At 31.3% G+C, this 20,517-nt stretch overlaps 2 protein-coding genes and 1 long non-coding RNA gene across 3 annotated transcripts; 1 reads left to right on the forward strand and 2 right to left on the reverse strand.

Moving 5' to 3' along the window:
* The first annotated feature begins 5,424 nt into the window (after positions 1 to 5,424).
* On the forward strand, positions 5,425 to 11,580 carry LOC135145384 (calcium/calmodulin-dependent protein kinase type 1-like). The gene is made up of 18 exons (XM_064077487.1): positions 5,425 to 5,803; positions 5,904 to 5,981; positions 6,087 to 6,226; positions 6,286 to 6,381; positions 6,557 to 6,668; positions 7,002 to 7,122; positions 7,637 to 7,775; positions 7,982 to 8,057; positions 8,160 to 8,315; positions 8,518 to 8,640; positions 8,693 to 8,830; positions 9,143 to 9,193; positions 9,275 to 9,508; positions 9,585 to 9,739; positions 9,808 to 9,881; positions 9,992 to 10,111; positions 10,847 to 10,993; positions 11,507 to 11,580. The coding sequence occupies exons 3-13, from the start codon at positions 6,096 to 6,098 to the stop codon at positions 9,416 to 9,418; spliced, it is 1,287 nt and encodes a 428-aa protein (XP_063933557.1). The 5' UTR covers positions 5,425 to 5,803; positions 5,904 to 5,981; positions 6,087 to 6,095; the 3' UTR covers positions 9,419 to 9,508; positions 9,585 to 9,739; positions 9,808 to 9,881; positions 9,992 to 10,111; positions 10,847 to 10,993; positions 11,507 to 11,580.
* On the reverse strand, positions 9,779 to 14,021 carry LOC135145392 (hsp90 co-chaperone Cdc37-like). Its single transcript, XM_064077493.1, has 9 exons — positions 13,943 to 14,021; positions 13,649 to 13,805; positions 13,432 to 13,581; positions 12,932 to 13,057; positions 12,009 to 12,095; positions 11,510 to 11,629; positions 10,849 to 11,028; positions 9,922 to 10,114; positions 9,779 to 9,858 (listed from the first exon to the last, which is right to left on the reverse strand). Exons 2-9 carry the CDS (start codon positions 13,787 to 13,789, stop codon positions 9,779 to 9,781), a joined length of 1,077 nt encoding a protein of 358 aa, XP_063933563.1. The 5' UTR covers positions 13,790 to 13,805; positions 13,943 to 14,021.
* Positions 14,022 to 15,012: 991 nt separating this feature from the next.
* On the reverse strand, positions 15,013 to 15,698 carry LOC135145382 (uncharacterized). Its single transcript, XR_010283432.1, has 3 exons — positions 15,514 to 15,698; positions 15,264 to 15,336; positions 15,013 to 15,121 (listed from the first exon to the last, which is right to left on the reverse strand). It is a non-coding gene; the product is annotated as an uncharacterized LOC135145382 (long non-coding RNA).
* Between the last annotated feature and the right edge of the window lie 4,819 nt (positions 15,699 to 20,517).

Raw genomic sequence — 20,517 nt, forward strand, 5'->3', positions numbered from 1 at the left:
TCCATAAACCTACTCTTGCAAGTTGAACCTGAGCGACAAGTGGTAAGCATAGTAACCAGTAACCTATAAGGGGTTAATTTTTTATTTATAAATGCCAGTTCCTGGTGCTCGATCGAGTCAAAAACTTTGTATACTCGAGCTCTCAATGAAGAGCGAGGCAGACATGTTACAAAGTAGCTTTCAATCGAATGGTGACATTATTTACGACATTGATAAAAAAAAACTAGCGCTAACGCGCGTCACGTGGCAGTGACAACGTGCCCCGCCTCATGGCTCGTAAGTAAGTTCACTCACCCACAGGCGATTAGTGTGCCTGGCTAGCCTGTCGTAAAGGGCATTGACATTACGTTGGAAGACGACGCACAAAGTGGCCAGCGACAGGTCCTGGTAAAGAGCTTCATTTCGCATGTCATCACGCGCAGCAATTTTTTCTGTCATAATTGAAGTGCCAACGCTATTGCAGTGGAGTTGTAGGCCCAGGCATCCTGAGCGTCGACAATCTCAACCACTTTGCCGACCTCTGAGAGGAAACTGATGGGCCGGTACTTGCTAGTTACTGAACCGGTTTAAGTGTTTTTTGCAGCATCGCAACGATTGCCGCCTTCCATCGGTTCGAAAAGGCGTTAAGGCTCACCGCAGATTTTACTAATTGGTACAGATAACGCTTTTCTGATAACGCTTCCTGTTAACGGCATTTTCTTCAGCAGCACATTAGTGATGCCATCGGGGCCAGGCACGTTTCGTTTGAGTAGCGTTCTGACAATTGCTTGAACCTCACCAGCATTAACTAGCTTAAGTGTTCCGTAGACTTCGGGAAGAAGGAAGCCCAGCAGTTGGAACGCATCATTGGCAGTTAAATGAGCAGCTGGCACTTTTTGGGTAGCAAGGAGATTAGCAAAATGTGTAGCTTTGTCTTCGTTACTCTCGGCCGCTATACTACCTTCACGAAGAGGCGGTTGTAGCTTCCAAGGGGTTTGTAACGACGACAACAGATGCGGGCCCCGGTAGACCATACATAGGGAAATTCCCTCTGCCCCGAGACTTTGTAGGGCTGGCGGAGATATCGAACGATGTTGAATGCTCCGTTTTACCAAGATAGTCCCGTCCCCGCCGCGTGCATCGATCAGGTTTTGGTGATACGTAACAAAGTTGCACAGGTTAAATGCGATGCTAGGAAGGAAGTGCGTCTCCTTGATGGCGCACACATCAATTCTTTCAAATTGTAACAGCTCCTGGGCTCATGCTTTCTACTTTGAACACCATTCGCATTCCAGAATAATAGTCGAATGTAGCGGCGCGCCTTCGGTTTAGAAACCGTTGCGAACAGATTCTAGTCCTTTCACAGTTTCAAGCATGCCTGGATAAATTTGTCGTTGAAATACTAACAACTGCCGTAATGGCGACTGTGGTCGTTGCTGATACTGATCGGATTTTACAGTAAAAGCGTGACCAAGAGCTTCAGATATTAACGGAATAGTGGAAGAGAATCTTAATGCGGTTTTGGCTTCAAATAGGACGCGTAAGAGACCCCGCAGTAACAATATTGTTTGTAGTGAGCACCGACGGAGTGAACTTTGCGGATTGGCTGGCTGCCTTTCGAGAATAGTATTTGCAGTCTTGATAATTAGTGGTGCGCGCTTCACCGCAATTTGCACAAGTAGCAGGGCTATCTCCTACTTTCGTGCGTAGTGCTCTCAGGTGGCCCTCCCAAATTTAACGCATCGGGGCCCCCCGTGCAAAATTTTGCGGTATGCCAAAGGTCTGAGATCAATGGTACTGGCAACGCACTTACTCTTCCGAGGTTCTTCCACCGAACTTGGAGATGGGAGATAGTCTTTAGTTCTAACACCTTTGTCTCTCATTTCTGGATATATGAACTAGAACTAGTGGTAACGTCCTCCTTGTGCGTTCGGGCACCTTGAAGGGGTGTGACGCCCTGAGTGTGCATCACGCCGGCAGGATTTATAGTAAAAGCTTAGTGGTATTTCATACTATAAAAAGCGGAATTGAAAAGTCAATAAAAAATAAATTTCACCGCCAATCAACTTTTAATTCTTTTTTGTTTGTTAAAACTCTATCTTCCTACCCCTTAAGGTGGGCATCCACTTTTTGCCGTGGTGCGGAAGTCTAACATTACTAAAATTAGTTTTAAAAAATTACTTTTAGACAGATTGGAAGAACCAATCAAAATTAATATGACCCCAATATGAATCCTTTTTTCGTTTATTAATTTTGTTTAAAAATAATTTTATGGTTATTCCCTTGTTATTTTATGGTTATTCCCTTGTTAGCATGCCCACCAGCGCATTTTTCCGATGGAGTTCGTGACTAACTTGAAGGAATGAGGGGTAGCGACAGTGTACCTGCCAAATCCGCTAAAAACCACCAAGGGGAGAGGTAACCTTGAGTACGGGCTTTCGGTTTCCCAGAAGTATCCACCAGCATTGCTACTAGCTAGGCTCCCACTGAGAAATTCTTCATATACTAAAAATAAAGTACCAGAAAAATCTTTCTAATAATTTGAAAAATGCAACTAGATAGGGTAGTTTGCGTTAAAAATTAGGAACTGGAATTTTTTAACCAATTCCACGGGATGCTAGAGGAAAATGAATAGCTAAGTTGAAAGTAGCTCTGCAGGTATTTATGTGCAAGCTCTGAGTAACTAAAAGATTTATAGTAAAAGTTAAGGATACATAGAACTTAGTAGTACAGGCATTATTATGCAGGAACGTGGTTATAAACACTAAACTATTCATTGCCGTGTTAGTTTGTAAGAAAAAGAAAAGATCCAGAAATTTTTATTTCAGCCTTTAAAACCGTTGCGGCACAGGAAACCATGTTAAATGTTGGCAGATGGCAGTGTTACTTTTCCTAAAGCATTAAATACTTGTTAAAAGTGTTCTCTTACGCAATGCAGGTATAGAGAAACAGTGGAGATCGTTAGGAGCGTGTGGGTATAAACAGTGAGTTTACTATATTAAGTAAAGATGATGGGTATATCAGAAACACAGCTTTTTGCAAAAAACTCTAATTAAATGAAAAAAAAGAAAAGAATAAGAAAACAAACTTGTTATACTATGCCAGTGCAGTTCTAAGGCAAACCTAGAACTAATTAAAATTATTAATTACCAGCCCATAAGAAGACTTTTAAGTAAATTAATAAACTATACATTTCTTCTATGCAATACTTCTTTATATAATTTTGATTTAGAAACACCAAATAAGCAATATTTATTTTTTAAATGTTTTCATAATAAGAAGTTTTTAATTAAAATGCCGTAATAATTTAGTTAAGTAAAAAGCACAAAATAGTTGATTTTTAAGCCTGTAGAGTAATTATGTTCCCACCTTTTTATTATAACGCATTATCCGTGCCTTCTAAGATTAAGGTAAACAATACATTTTATGAAAATTAAATATATATTTTTTTAGGTGACACTATCATATAAACTATAAGTCACGGCACACGTAAAAAATTAAAAAAAGCATGTGGCGTCTATAATGCATTTAAAACATTTTTAATAAAGTTTTGCATTCGGATTAAAAACTATTCATAAAAGGGGAAGAGGAACGGAAGGTAGAAAGGGAATGTAATAATGATGTTTGTAGAAGCAAACTGCTAAATTATGTTAAAATCAAAACTATTCTAGATGAGTTGGTGTTGAGGAAAGATCCCAGTTTATAAGTTTTTACGAAATTACCATTTTAGGCAATTTTATGATTATCAATTATTATTTCATTGCTTAGTGGTTAGTATACAAAATGAAGGTTCACGAGAAATAAACTGGCAGTGGGGATATGTTTTTAGTTCTTTGTTTGTTTTAGTCACATCTGTACATCTCTCTCTTTCTCTCTCTCTATATATATATACATTTTTTTCAATTAGTTTTAAAGGGCTTAAAGGTTTAGATACCGGTCAGCAAAGGTTTAAATACCCTAACAGTTGGCACATTAGTATAAAGTATAAGTGGAAATTGTTTTTATAAAGCAATTATGTTAAACTTCTTGTATAACAATTTAAATATCCAGAAAAAAACCTAAATTCCTATTAATTAAAGCAGCATAATAACTAACCAAAAAAAAAAATTTATTTCGGTACGTAAGAAAGACGATTGTATTAAAAATAAAAATTTCTTGGCAAGGTCGTTTTTAACTATATTAATAGTTGCAGAACCGAGTATAGACGAGGCGGAAAACAATATGTTAATTTAAATAGCATACGACTGAAGAAGTAAAGACGCTCAAAGATAACTGCATTCTGTTATTTAGATTAATATGTAAGATATTGATTTTTTCTAATACACGTTTTAAAAACTTGAGACTAAAACCTTTACTATACGTGAATTTTATTAGATTTGACATTTTGAATTTTGAAGTTTTTCTCAAAAATTTAAAATTTAAAAACAGTTAAAGAGCGGAACATTAAACTCAGCAATAATGTTATTTTAATGTTGTACTTAAACTGGTATTAAATTGTAAGTTCGCATTAAAAAGTTTACTATTCTCTTACAAATATTGTTTTTATAAGAATCTAACTTTTAAAAATCAGCCCAGTATATAATTCCTTACGCAAATTTTAAGTATTGACTATGTCGGACCTAAAGAGAGTGACAAACGAACGTTATGAAAATTAATTTAAAAATAATTTTTTTACATTAGTATTGTGATTAAAAAAAAATTATATTTTTATTATGAGGATGGTAAGCTGTTTATAATAAAAGAACACTCATATAATGTCAATAGGGGCCTCATAACAAAAATTGGTATGTACACGCTTTTTTTCAAGAAAAAATTTGCCCAAAAATAAAAATTTGTATTTACGCGCTTTTAATTTTACACATGAAAGTATTGTTTTTAAAGAATTGTATTTACAAATGTTAAAATTTTTACAAGTACAACTGTTATAATCTAAAGGAAACTATCTGATGGTCCCTATGATTAACACTAAAAGAAGTACTATCTTATTCGGAAAATGTACAAACTGAAAGAATTAGTAGCTAACTAATAGTTCGTATACAAAAGCAACCGCACGCATCTTTTCTGAAGGGACAAAGCACTTTTGACAGGCAAGGAATTGTTCGTTCCAAGTACATATAATTTAATTAATAATTGCCATTACCTTATCGCACAGCATAGAATTTTTAATGAATGTTTTTGTGTGCTTTAGTATTCTTTTTTTAAAAATATATTGAAGGCGTGGAAACCTCCCTAAGATAAAGTGCGAGGAGGCTACCTTAAAGGTAAAAAATTGTCCAATCATCATTTGATTTTTTTTGTGGGCTAAAACATCGTTAAGTTGTCAAAAAAAAAGCCAATTAGTACTTTCTGGGATTTTCACATAGAATGCTCAACTCGTGCATGCAGAGCTATGTTTAGCAAGCTAGTTAGGAGTAAACCTTTAAAAAGATATGTTCGTTTCCATTCTACGCTCCATATTGAGAATAATTTTAGATATAAACCAGCTTTTCAGCTATTAATACACTCTAAATTACCTTTATATAAAGACCCATCTTTTTTACCCAGGAGATTTATAAAAATTTCGTCTATAAAAGATTTTATAACTTACCAGAGATCTTGGTTTCGGAGAAGTTCTCGGCATATAACACACATTACGAATAGTGCAGTCGTTTTAGGATTTGCCTTAATAGTGAGCATCTGTTTGTTTATTTCTAAGTTAACCCAACGAACGGAGAGTAAAGATAAAAGCCATCCCCTCTTTCCTGGAGAAGTTTTAGAAAAATACAAAGTTGGAAGACTCCTCGGCACAGGCTCTTTTGGTTCAGTTTACGAGGCTACTGTAAAGGTTTTCCCTTTATTTTATAAGCTAAAGATAAGCTCCTCCACATTTCCAGTCGGCAGTATGCTTGGCTTATACTGCTCTTACTATTTTCCTTTGTCTCCAGAAAACAGGAGAGAAAGTGGCCTTAAAAGTTATTTTTAGAAACAAAGATCTCGTTTCTAATTTAGCTTTACGCAATGAGGTTGCTCCTTTGTAGTTTTTGGATTAATAAATTTACTAAACCTTAATTCAAGTTAAATTTTAAAGTAATGCCAAGGTAAAATTGTCCTTTTTTAACTATTTATAGGTAGATGTAATGGAGGCTTGTGGACGGCATGAAAATATTGTCTCTCTTCATGAAAAGTTTATAACCCCGGACAAGCTAATAATTATAATGGATTTAATTTTCGGTGGAGAACTTTTTGAGTATCTTCTTGAAAGGGGCCGGTTCATTTTCTGCTTTTAAAATTTTTTAGTTAATAATAATATATAATTTACCACTTAAGATTTAGTGAAAAGGAGGTCAGCGTGTTAATGAAAAAAGTATGTTCTGCTTTAAAACACTTGCACGATAGAAACATTTGCCATAACGATATAAAGCCGTAAGTTTTCTGGGTTTTTTTTGTATGTCGCTTATATGTGTTGAATTTTATTGTTTTTTTTTTATTTTATTATTTCTTTGATAGCACGACTATTTTACGGTTATAAAATTCCTGTACTCATTTTTAGTAAAATTTTATTTATTTATAAGGATAGTTATTATATTATTTTTAATAGTGAAAATCTTCTTTTAACCTCAAAATTTGAAGATGCTGTTTTAAAAATAACTGATTTTGGCAATTCTTTTTTTTTGTCAGAAAAAATTATTTTTGATAAGCCCACTGGAACGGTTCCCATTTTAAATATGTTATTATATTATAAGAAGTTATGTTTCACACAACTCTTTCTTTTTTCTTTGGGGTTACATTAATTTAATTTTTTAGTTTATAAATTAATTTATATTACTATTTTTTTAATCTGCTATTATTATTAATTTTTTAATTCTGTTTTTTTTAACATTAATACTTTTAGTATAATAAGCTTTTCACCTTATACATCTTTTGTTACTATAATTTTATTTTATTCCAATTATTTATAAATTAATTTTTTTTTTAATAACAATTATTAATTTATATATTATTTTATTTTTTGTGTTTCTTTATTTTAAGAGCTTTTCTATTAGTCTGCTTATCACGCTCCCGAAATTATTCTGCACCAGCCATGTGACAAAAATATCGACATGTGGTCTTTTGGTGTAGTAATTTATATAATGCTTTGCGGTGTTCATCCCTTCGACCCTTCAGGTTTTCTATTATATATTTATTTATTATTATTCTTAGTATTATTGTTGTTGTTATTACTATTATTATTAAAAGTAATCACAATACCAATCGTATCAGTAGACTTCTAACGCATATAAAAAGTCTTTATAACTTTCAATAAAAATGCTAGGGGCGACAATATTTATGTCTCCTTATTTTATCAATGCTTTTAAAACATTTCGTATATTTATTAAATTACTACGATTATACTTCTAAAAGTTATCAATATTCTTATTTATTAGTACTTACGCAATAATAAAATCATATAGGTAACTAAAGAAATTTTCAAAGTAATGCTATATTGCGTACATAATATTTATAATTAACTATGAAATTCTTTGAAAAAGTAATTATTTTATAAGGAATTTTTACTGGAATTGTTCCTTATTATTTATCATAAAAACTAATATCGAGTAGTTTTTATGAACTTAAGCCTTTCTTTATTATGCAAATTCGGTGTAAAAAGCTCCTTAATAAATTAAATAAAAATCTCAAGGAAATTTTTCGAATGCAAAAATTGTCTTGCGTGTATGCAACGGCGAATTTGCTAGGAACGACGCATGGAACCAACTTTCCAGCGACGCTAGAAATTTAATTGAGCACTTATTAGACCCCAATCCGGACACTCGCTACACGTATTTGCCTTTTTCATGGCTTATTGTTATATTTTTTTATAACATCCTGAAAAAGAAGGAAAATAACAATATTTTTACATTTAGATAGCAAAACTATAAAAAAAATGCAAAATTTAAAAAAGTAACACCTTAATTTTGAACGCCATTTGCTCTTGTTTGCGTAGCACTGCACGTGGGGCCCTTAATTATTTCCTTCTTTTCTTCAGCGCTGATGAGGCCTTGAATCATCCCTGGTTTGGTGGCAGGGCGCCTCCCAAGATTCTATTGGAAAAGTCTGCGGAAGTAACCTTTATATTCGTCACTAAGTGGTAGTTCCACCGAATATCGTTGAATTTGAAAAACTATAATGACCTTATTGTAGTGACTTCTTTATAATACTTAAAGCAACTAAAAGGGTTCCAAAACCTGAGCTTACTCCGCGCAAGCATCGTGGCACTTGGCGCTTCCTTACCTACACATGTCGAAAATGCTCGCCAGTTTTATGCGAATGCGCCGCCCGTCGTTTCAGCCTCTGAACGCCTGGGAAGTTATAATCGATGGGTACTGTCCTTTTTACTGTAGTTGATATATTTTTATAGTACGTAAATTCATTTTTGTAAATGTGGTAATTGTTAATCGTTCAACATATATATTTAAACGTTATTTTATACTATATATACTCATAAAAAAATACTAAATAAGTTTTTATAACAATAATAAAGCTAAAAAATAACTATTTTTTACATTCCTCTTTGGAAATAAGAACATGGACAGCAATACTTATATTAAAAGTTTCCAACTTTTTGATAAAGATGAAAAAGGATTCATAGGAAAGCATGAATTACGCCAGCTTTTCCGGTCCTTCGGCCAGTATTTATCCGATAAAGTGATTATGTACACTAGTAGCAACAAATCTTAACATTGATTGACTGTTTCAGGACTTGCGCTTAATAGTAGCCGAAGGAGACTTAAACGGCGACGGAAAAATTTCTATACAAGAGTTTGTAGGCTTGATGAAGCGGCGCATGCGGAGCGCGTGGGAGAGCGGGACGGACGACCTTCTTCGCTTATTTAAAGTATTTGCGATATTCTTTTTTTAGTGTTACTATACTTTAACAACTAAATATAGTTCATGGAAAAGTTATTTCTTGTGTATACTAATAAACTTTTTTATATTACGCTTTTCTATAGCATTAAGGATTACAATAAATAATATTTTTTTAAATTTTATTATGAATATTCATAACAATTGAAAACTTATTTCACTTAAAACTTAAAAAATATTATTTAGTAGTTTATTTGTGCGTTATATATAAGAATCATAACATGATAAGCAATTTTATTTGAACAACGTACTGAATTTATGGTTATATTTACTTCTTATCCAGATTTTTGATATTGATGGAAATGGTGTTATTGACAAGCACGAACTTAGACATGTTTGTAACTTTATTTTTATAGGAATAGTAACTCGTTCCCTTTGATCATCCCTTTATATAATAAAAATTTTTTTTTTCAAGGTAATGGACGCTGTTGGTCATTTCGTGACGGAGGAAGACGTGGAAGAAATGATGCTCGCAGCCGATCTTGATGGAAACGGATCGATCGACTACAACGACTTTCTTACCTTCCTTGCTGACCTCAACGAAACTAAACTAAACTGAACGGATAATACATATATAAATTTCTTCTTTTTATTAATTTTTAAAGAGTACAAGTAGATAATAATATAATAAAGACCGCATTTAAAGATGGTTAAAACTCTTTTTTTATTTGTATATAAAAAACTTTTTACATTATTTTTTATCGTGCAACGACGTGGTAAAGTAGGCAGGACTCTAGCGGCGGGTGCACAACAATTATAAAACTTTGAGCCAAGAAAAAAAAAATAAAGTTTACTAAAATTTACTTTGCGTCAACATCAAGAAATACAATAAGCGCCTCCAATGCTTAAAAAATGCTCTCAGTACATACAAAAACTCTAGGTAAAGTGCAAATAATAATAAAATGTTTATTTAATTATCTTAAGGTTCTTGATTAACACTCGCTAAAGTTTCTGCGGGCCTCTGGTCTTTACTGTCTTCAGGGCCGGGAACCCAAAGACCTGCAAAAAAATATACAATAAAAGTATATATTTATTATAAACGTTTTATATAGAATTTTCAACCGGACTTAATGCAACGATCCAAATGATATTTAAACTCGTGTTCCTCCATATGCTTCACCGCCTCCTGAAGAGCGGGGATGTCACGTGACTCGAAAGCGGTGCGCATGGGCTCTGGAAGAGATTCCATCACTTCGCACGGATCCAGGCCGCCGGGTGACTCTGCTATGCGCCGCTCCTTCTCCTTTCGCTCGTACTTTGATTTATAATAAAAAAATAATATATCTTTGCTACGCAGCATTTCATTAACTTTTTTTAAAAGAGTTAAATAATAATAGTTTTATTATTTTTAAATTAATAAAATAGTTTTATTATAAATAAAAAATCATGTCTCAGATTTCTGCATATTTTACCAAATATATAAAAATTTTCAAAGTTAAATAATTTCAGCTTACCAGTTAAAAACTTTAAAATTTAGGCTTCATAGTACATAAAATAGTTTTTGGTAACATTTTCATATATTTATAACTAGTATTAAAATTGTAATACACTAAATGTTGTATAAAACATAATATATTTCTATAGGAGTATTTCTTTATAAACCGCAGAAATTATAATATTTTTAATAATTAGTAAGTTATAGTAGTAGGCGCTGAACATAATAATTTTATTTACTATAGTGTACAATGTTATAGAATTTGTAAGTCAGAAAGTGAAATTTAATAATAATAAAAAAACAGGCAAAAGCATAAAATTTCATTATATAAACTTAAATAAGAGAAAAAGGAAAAGTTTGATTGGTGCATTACGGTCCTACACGTGTTTATTACTAGAGTAAAGGAGACCTATAAAACCAGGCTAGTTTACAAAAATATATAAACAATATATATATTACCGCTAACTTTTCTTTTCTACTATAACAGTTACTAATTCATATTTTCTATTTAACTTTTTTTATATTTTTCATCCTTTTATATATAATCTCTAGACCTCTTCGATAGCTTCCTTCTCGCGCTCTTCTGCTCGTTGTTTTATGCGGCTTACCAGCGCTTCATATTCATCCTTGAAGGCCACAAAGTACTGACTGCCTGCTAACTTTATTCTTTTAAAGAAGTTGCGAATCAAGTCCATTACGGTGTGTTTGCTCGTTTTGTGAACCTCTAAAAGATGCTAAAAATATAATGAGACTTATTTCTTTTATCAACAAAAATAGAATAAAAAAGAATAAAATATATAAATGTAATGGTAGGTATTACTAGGAAAAAATACCAAAAAAGCGAAAAAGGTTGTATTTTAGCTTTTTAGTTGCCACTATTGCTAATGAAAATACAACATGCAAGGCTGCCTTTTTACTAGAGTTCTCATGGTTTTGTAACATCCGATCAAATAAGTGTGGTTAACACGTGCTTTCCGTGACCCTTAGAATAAGCTTGTAAAACGCACTAAACTGCACCAAAATACTTAAAATAGAGCTCTTGAACTTTTATAGCTACCAATAAGATAGTTGTATAATAAGTGAGGTCCATAAGAATATGTATTAACATTGTTAAGTTTTCCATAATAAAACCGGTTTCTACAAAAAAAATATTTTTTATAGCAATTGCAATGATTTTTCTTTACCATCTAAATTAACACTATATAAATATAGAACCTGCATCAGGATGGTCTGCTTTGCTACCGTTTCAACGGAAGATTCGTCTTCGTCAATCTGCAAATCCACACACCAGACCACTAAAAAGTTTGCCGTGTACTCATTCACAAGATGAGGATGCTTTGAGCAATTTAAAAATAAAAAAAATATTTCAATATCAATTTATAGTATAAAAAATATGGAAAGCTGAAAACTGTATTACGTTTTTATTAATTTAAATATAATTTAGATACTTTGAAAATTATTAGTAAAAAAATCCCAGTAATACATATAAATACTTTTTCTTAATATTTCATATATGGGTTTCAAAAATATTATTATAAATAACATTTTAGGCTAACTAACAATTTTTATGTAAGTTAAAAAAAAATTACCATCTGAAAATTAAAAAAAAATTTATAAAATTAACTCAAAGTACTCAAAGTAATCCAAACATGAATTTGTTTAAAAGTAAATACAGTAACATTCTAAACAATAAACAATAATCACAACCGCAAACCTCTAAAAGATAGTCCCGCGAATCTTCCATATTTGTCAGTTTCCCAAATTTTTTTATTTCATGTCGAAAACGTTTAAAAAATTCAGCCTGACAAAAATAATTTTAATAAACATTTAATTACCTTTAAAGAAAAAAAGCTATTAGCGATAAAAAAGCGGTAGTACATATAAATTAAATACAAAATTCAAAATAAAATATTAAAAATATAACAAAAATTAATAAATTTAATAATTTATTTAAGCAACCGATAACATTACTTATTGTTTATAAATAAATTTAAATTAAAATAATATTTAAAAATAATCCATACTATTATAGATTTACTTTATAGCAATGAAATTGGCCAACTCAAAAAATTTTAAAAGTTTGAGTTCAATATTATTAATAAATATATAATAATCTTCGTTATTAAAAATGTACATCAGTACACGCTTGAATCCAGTAAAAAGCTGAAATTTTATATAATTAACTTCAAAACTTTTTAAAAATCTATTTTTCTTCATTATAAAATGTACAAACAGTGCAAGCTTATATCTACTGAAAAAGCGGCTTGAAACTTTTTTAAAAACTCGAGGCTTACAGGAGAAGCAAAGAGCTACAGGAAAGAGGCATCCCCCCGCAAGAATGGGAAATAATTAACTAGTGCAAGAGAATTTTAACGTAGAAAAGTTCATCGAATTAAAAACAAAAATAGAAAATTTTAATTAAAAAAATTATTTTATAAAATTTCGATTACGTAAAAAATTAAACTAACTTTTGTAATAAAAGAAAAAAATATATTTTTCCATTTATAGCCATAAAAATCTACTAAAACTAAAAAACTAGAAGATAATGTAAAATAATGCAAAAAAAAAACAGTATTTATAATTTCAAAATTAAAAAAAATTGTTTTTATTCAAAAAAAATTTATAAATTTTTAATACCTGTTCGGCCTGAATTTCTTCTTCAGTTTTTTCATGATTTTTCTTAAAGGCGGCAGAATTCAATCTTGTAGTATTAAAGACATCTTTACACATGTTACTTGAATTCCAGTTGGGATACAACTTTTCCTACGCAATTTTGTTTTTAATTAAAAAAATGAATAAAATATTGCAAAAAATAATAATATATTCCATTAAAAAATAAAATAATAGCAGAAAAATCTTTTTTTATTTAAGCGTTTTTCTTAATGAAATTAAATCTTCAAGTAGATTAAAAGTGAACTATAAAGTTGATAATAGAATATATTTTCGTAAAACCGTTTTAAAATTTGAAATTTTTTTACTTATTTCTTAATCCACTCGCCTGTTTTACTGGTAAATTACTAAACAAATATTAACACTGCAGTTAACTATACCTGATTATTGAATAAAAGGTTAAGCGATTTTCAACTATCTATAAAAGTCTTTTGGAAATAAGAGTTAATATGCTCACGTAAAGAGACTTTTCTTAAAAGTTTAGCCTCCTCTTTTTCGTAAGCTTCTAACTCTGTTTTTAACGCTTCCAATTGTGAGAAATTCGAAGGGTCTGAAGCTTCATGCTCCTTCAGTTTGTTTTGCAAACAATTTTTTTTTTCGGTAACCTCATTTTTTTTCTAAATATATATGTAAAAAGGTACTATCGTTACTAAATTGTAAAAAGATAGTATAATTAACGAAGACCTTTTCTTGTTCTTCATAACGAGCGTATCGAGCTTCCTTCTCCCATTTCCATAAACTAGCCTTATCAATATTCGGATGCTGTAGATCTTCATCGTCAGATATATCGATATGGCCCCACTTAGAGTAGTCAATAGGAGACATAATAAGTATTTAACTTCTAAATATATAAAGTTAAAAAAAAAAGGTTAGAGCTGTTTACATTTAATTCTTTCCGAGAATTTATAAAAACTAAATATAATTTATATATAAGCAAAATTTTAAGTTTTTATTTAAAAGGAGTGTATGAACATCTACTTAAAGCTATAAAGATTGAAGCCGGCGTAATTTTTTTTCGGTCGCTGAATTTTGTCAGTAACAAAGTTTAGCCCCCTGCTGGTTTCTACAGACCGCTGTGCGAAATCTTCACCTGTTTAGAAGAGTTCCGTCAATCTTTTAAATATAGTTTCTTCGGTATTGATATGAATTGAAACGGCCTAAGTTATATTCTTTTTGTCTCCATAAGAGTTATACTTGGATACTGTACTATTTAGCCTGCTCGATCTCAAATAATTGTTTATTAAGTAGGCAGACAGGTTGATTTAAGGTATAATAAACGATTCACTTTCTAAAACACTTAAACATATATTTTTAAAAATTTCTTAGACACTTAACTTTAAGCCTAATTTAACATTTCTAGTATTTTATAAAGCAAAATTATTTTAATAAACATATTTTTACACTTTTTAGTCCCACAACTATAACTTAGTAGCCTTCCTTTAAGCTACCGAGTACGGCTCAAGATAACCAATAAACAAATTTAGTTAGTAGGTACATCTCATAAATTTACGCTCTAAGAAAAAAAATTGTCTACACTTTTGAAGGTTAAATTAGTAACGCAACGTTTGTTTGAATTTGGCTTTATACCTTCTTGTGTTTAAGAACTCAGATTCTCAACTAGTCGTACCCTAATATATTCATTGAAAAAGGAAGCAAGAAAGTTTACCGGAAATAACCTAAAATACTTTCTCCGTTTCGAAGAATTTTAATAATTTTTTTAAGATTCTAAGAAAGCTTAATTACAGTTTTATCTAAACGAAAAAGGCTTAGTATGAACTGTTTACTTCACAAAATGCATTATTTTTTACAATAAGACGTAAGGCAGTTCTTTTATAATAGACTACACCTTACACCCTTTGAAAAGAATTTTCCTCGGCAACACGTAAAATTAAGGCTTATGTTAACTTCTAACAATATGATATCGCAAATATTACGCTTTAATTTTTAAAGTTAGACTTATAAGCATTTTTATTATCACTATTTAAGCTTTTCAGCTATTGTTCTTCCAGTACATGAAATAAAAAAGGGGCAACGTCCAACTTTAAAAATTTATTATTAACTTGATCACACAAGCGAACGGGAGGAAGTTCGTACACTCCAGAAGTAAAAGCGTAAAATTTTACAGAAACGGTTTTTGAAGTTGCAGATTTGACGCAACTGAAATATAAAATTATTAAGAACACTATTATAAATTCAACAACGTAGAATTTGTTAGTTACAAGCAAAATTTTTAATAGGGAATGATAATTAACTTTCTATTTTAATAATATTAAGTCGATATATTAAATAAATAATCTACCCAAGAGGAATACACTCGTCGACGCATATACAACCAACTTCCAAATTCTCCAGCTCTTGGAATATTGTATAACCTTCAATAAAAAAAAACTTAAGTACTAATAAATAATATTTACCAACCAAAGTTAATAAATTATGATTAGTGTTTCCAATAATATAACTACAGTTAAATCTACACAAACAAAAACACTACAGCACAACTATAAAGTTACTTAAAAGTAAGCCAGCAAAAATAACAAATTTTTAAAAACCTTCAGCTTCTTCCAAGGAAGTTTGACTTTTTTCTATACATAAATCTTGGTCTATGGCGACTGGATGTAATAATTTTGGTTGATCCGAAATCACTAATAAAAGTTTTTTATCTTGGCCAGAACAGTTTTCTATAGAAATAGTCAAGTAAAACTCTTCTTGAGCATGAATGTGTTCAGGCGCATTATAAGTGAGAGCAAAATCTGCACAAGATAAACTCAAGGATGGAAGATTATACTGTGTATTGACCTTCTTAAGGGTTTTAGTGTCGAGTGTATAATTGAAAGATGTGGATAAGTGACAAGAGAAATTAAAATATAATTTTTTTTCTAATTTTCTATTGAGCGGAAGTTTCGGCTCAAAAGTTAGTACAGTGGAGTAAGTTTCACCAGGCTGAAGGATTAAATCAGGTTCCAAAGACGGAACAGAAATCTCCCAAAACTCCGAAAAATAATCTTCGAAAAACTTTTGAAAAATTTTAGGGTTGCCAACGTTGTTAGTATGGTCTACAATTAGAGTTGTCCAAACGTATAGAGGGCCAAAAGAGAGTGGAAATTCTTCAATGTTAGTAAAGAGAAGATTGTATACTCTTAAATTATTTTTAGTGAACTGAATTATCTCTAAAGAAGGTAAAGGTAAGACTTGAAGTTTTATTGAAACCTATAAAGTTATAGAATCTATAAATATTCTAAAATTAAAAAATTAATTATAAATGATAAAAATTTACAGGAAATTATCAAGATTTGGAAAACTCTTAAAACTTAACGTAGAATAAAATTTATATACTTACAATTAAAGCTAAAAATTTGAAGATTTTTTCTTATGTATTTGTAAATACGATTAAGTAGTAGCAGTTTGGCATAATTATAAAAGTTGAAAGTTTTAAGGTTTGTTAAAATAAAAAAGGACTTTTTTGTCAAGATCCTGAGAAATGTCAATGCGAGAAAGGGAGGCAGACACCGTTCTTTTATGCTGCTTCCATGAAGACGTCAGTTTACTAGGTTTTCTAGAAACTTTGGGCTGCTTGACGAGGTGTTCATCTTCAATAAAATCTACAATCTCGCTGAAATCCGACACGTGAGAAAGCAGAAACTTTAATTTATGGTCTATTTCGTTTCTATCTTTCAACAGCACCGAAAAGGTCACGGATAATTCCCAGCGTCTAAACTTGAGGGGATTGTTAGTTAAAAATTTCCAGGGTACTTGCACAAGGTAACACACATCGCCACTTTTCTAAAAGAAATTAAAAAATATTTATAAAACTATAAAATTAAAATAAATTAAAAAAAAGTAATATTTATTAGAGTGTAGAGAAAGTCGTATAAGAACAGCTAAAGAAGGTAAATGAGAATTTGGATACTAGAAAATTGTTCACCAAAGTTCGCACGGTAATCCCTTCGTAGTTTTTAATTTTCCCCTTCGCAGGCGGTTTCGTAGTGTCTTCAGTTATTAAAGTTACGTTGAAATCTTTGTCAGCGCAGTTCACAACTGAGACTGAGCAAGGAAATAAAGTAGTTTTTTTGAAACAATCCTGATATAAAAAATTCACGTTACAATGACTTTAAACATTTGTAATTATTCGTAAACAGCTTGAAAAAGTACTAACGGAAATTTGATATGTTGTAAAAGCTAAATCTGTGGTGTCAGACATATTAATAGGGGACCCGCCCGAAACATTTGAAGAAGTAACATAGTTAAGATTTTCCTTTTTGTAAGTAAAAGAGGAAGAACGGAAGTGTTGTTTATTAGGAGTGGAAATTATAGGCTTCATGAAATCTTGAGAAAATGCAGTCTGGGTTCCCAAAAATTGAGGTTTTTCCTAAAAAAAGGTTAAAGATCATTAAAATTATATATTACTAATATACCTACCGAAGGTATAATAATAGATGATTTTCCTAAAACTTCATTATAAGTATTTTCAAAATTTTCGGGATCGTTGACAACAAAGTCAAACGTTAACCTTTCAAAATTTGAAAGCCACTGCTCATTTGTAAATTTTTCCGTATTTAATTTCCCATTTTGAAAAGGATTTTTAGCAACCAAGCAAACCAATAAATCCTATAAGGCAGTTCAAGTTAATTATTAACAAGATTTTAAGTGAAAAAACTTAATATAAGTAAATTATTTTTATAAACATATTATTAATATTCAAAGTGCACCACGATTTTCTAACTAACGATAAAAGATATTTATACAATTAAACCTCGATTTCCTCGAACGGTAATAAAAATTTAAACGATTTACGAACCTACCTCGCCAAAAATTAAATAACTGTTTTCATTATAAGAAATTAAGTCATCAATGGTTTCTATATCTTCAAATGCTTTTTCGATATTCTTAAGGGAGTATATATCAATAACAGTTTCTTCAAAGATAACATCAAACTCGGACATGAGTAAATAAAAATCCCCATAGTAAAAATAAAACTTGCGGGAAGCTCTCCCCTGCCGTGGCCTCTCCTTCAACGACCCTACATGAAAATTAGGTTGGCTTAGTTACCAGCCCTCCCTCCGTGTGATTCTCTGAATAAGTTTAACGCGTATATCGGTTGGATTTGAAGTTAGTGAGCGGCTATTAGAGTGAGGGCTAAAATAAAATTGTGTTTATAGAAGCTGGCTAGTTTTCAGATGTCCTCAGGTCTAGTACATGAAAGTTGACTCTTCTGGTGGTGGCTTTTAGCGGGTCGGAGTCAATGATACCTCTTTTTCTACCCAGTTCTTTGGGGCAGTCTTGATATGCCTTCGAGTGAACGCACGGGAACGCATTCGTGAACCGACGCCTCGTGGAGGAGGGAAAGATTAAGCTGTTTAGGCTTGGGACTAACCGTAGTCTGTCTATGAGAAAAAAAAACCCTGAACAATTTTTTTTCTTCTATAGAGCGGTATGCGGTGGTCTGCTTCTTACGTATAATAGCGTTGCTGTGCTAGTGTAAACCAGTAAAGTATAATAATATAGTTTCCGTACTAAATAATATTTATCATACTTCAGTCTTTAAAGTAGATAATTTCAGCTCACGAATATATCCGATTTCTCACCCGTTAAAAAGAAAAGGCTTTAATAATGTCTTGAGTTTGAATAATATAAAAGGTATGGGATAGGAAAGAAATATAATTTATTGAACTTCTTTTCACTGACACTTTCTACGATGGAGAATGCAATACACATATGCGAGCACGCTCTTTCAAGTCCCAAGTTCATTCTAATTTAACTACAATTGGCGAATTTTATAAATTTTGAAGTATTTCCATTTCAAAATAGGAACGCTATTCTAATAATTGAAAGTTCTCTCTATCTAAACATAGTACAAAAAACAGAACAACGATATACACGCTGCAAACCGTGTAGAAATAGTATCAACTAAAAGAAGTTTTAGGTAATAATTATTGTAGAAACAGCCAGAAAATATATAAGTTTTGGGAAAATGGAAGCGAATACTAAAACCAACAATTATAAAATTCAAAATTAAAAAGCTTATCTGTATCTTTTCAACTGGAAGAGTTAAGGTGAATGGTTTAATCTCCAAGTTATTAGTAAAAGTAAAAGAATCTGCTTAGGCGTAGAACTAGAAAATTTTTGTTAATTTTTAATTATAAATCTGTCTTATAACAACCAATTTTTTATTAGACATATTATTGGCCTGTCCGATTGATATATTAAAAAAATAAGTTAAAGTGCAGAGTGATCCAACGCGTACTTAAAAACTTAGACGTAAGGTTAGTAAGGTTGCCGAACGTTAGGAGTTAGACCTAGACTATTAGCCGTTTGTATAGCTGAATTGTCGAGGACTTTTAAAGGAAAATGTGCAGTTTGAATCAATTTCTGGAAGAAAATTTGATCTAAGGCTAAGATATTTGTTGTCAAGCAATTTGCTACCCCTTTTAATCTAAAAGAGAACATAAGTTATTTCAACAACTTAGGTAATGCTTTTAATTTATCTCAGTGAGAGTTTATTAAAGCCAAATGATAAGAGTTTCTTTTTAAAAATATTAAAGGGTGCGGAGTATAATAAACGGTTAAATTTAATAATTAAACAAATTTTAAGGAAACTATAGTACGGCTATTGTTAGGTGTGCATAATAGTGACATCCGAGGAATTGGTCAGTAAAAGCTAATAAGACTTTTTGAAAAAAAAAAAGGAGTATGACGAGTTGAAGTACGTAACAACTTTGTTTTTTTAAACGTTGTATGTCTTTACCAAGAGCTGAAAAATGAGAGCAGAATTACTTCTGAGGTGATAAAAAATAAGCAAGTCGACTGACTCAATCGGTCAGAAAACGTAGTGGTGGTTACAAACAAAAATTGGCTTAATATAATTTCTGTAAATTTAGCAGAAAGAAAAATCGATTTTTTTTAAAAAAATAATCCTCTTATTAAATAATTTTAATGTTAAATTAAAAGCTTTAAACCTACTATACAAGGTTAAAAAACCTTTGTTAACGTTTAACGGTATGTATATAAAAGAACGGTAGATATATATCTCTGTTGTGGTAAACAATTGCATCGACGTAACCAAAGGCGAGATAGTCTTCTAATCCGCCATAGATAATTCTCTTTTATAAAAATTATTAACATTATCCAAGACGTCTAATACTTCCTTGCCTGTTATTATAAACTTAATCCTCTTAGCTGGAGCCCTATATCATTGCACTACACACTTTTTTTTCTTTAGATCTTGTGTGGCAGCACACTCATAAAGTCCTCTGGTTCTAGGAAGTTAATACTGGTGTACCATCTAAAAGCTGGGCATTTCTATTAAAATGACTTCAAAGTTAAAAGTTTTTTCTTTTAATTTCTGACTCGATAAAGTTTTTAGAATTTTTTCCGCGATAGCTTTTACCTTTATCCTATTCTTGATATTATAGTTTTACTAAGAAAAAACGGGATAATATTAATTATTTTATCCGTTATGCGCTTGAGCTTATAACGCTATTTACTAAGACTACTTGTCGAAATTATGTATTACCTAATTTTATTATTTCCGGAGCAACAAAGCTCAGCTCTCCATC

Source organism: Zophobas morio, unplaced genomic scaffold (genome assembly GCF_036711695.1).
Source record: "Zophobas morio isolate AGI-343-1 ecotype UQ-CSIRO unplaced genomic scaffold, CSIRO_AGI_Zmor_V1 ptg000147l, whole genome shotgun sequence".
NCBI lineage: Eukaryota > Metazoa > Arthropoda > Insecta > Coleoptera > Tenebrionidae > Zophobas > Zophobas morio.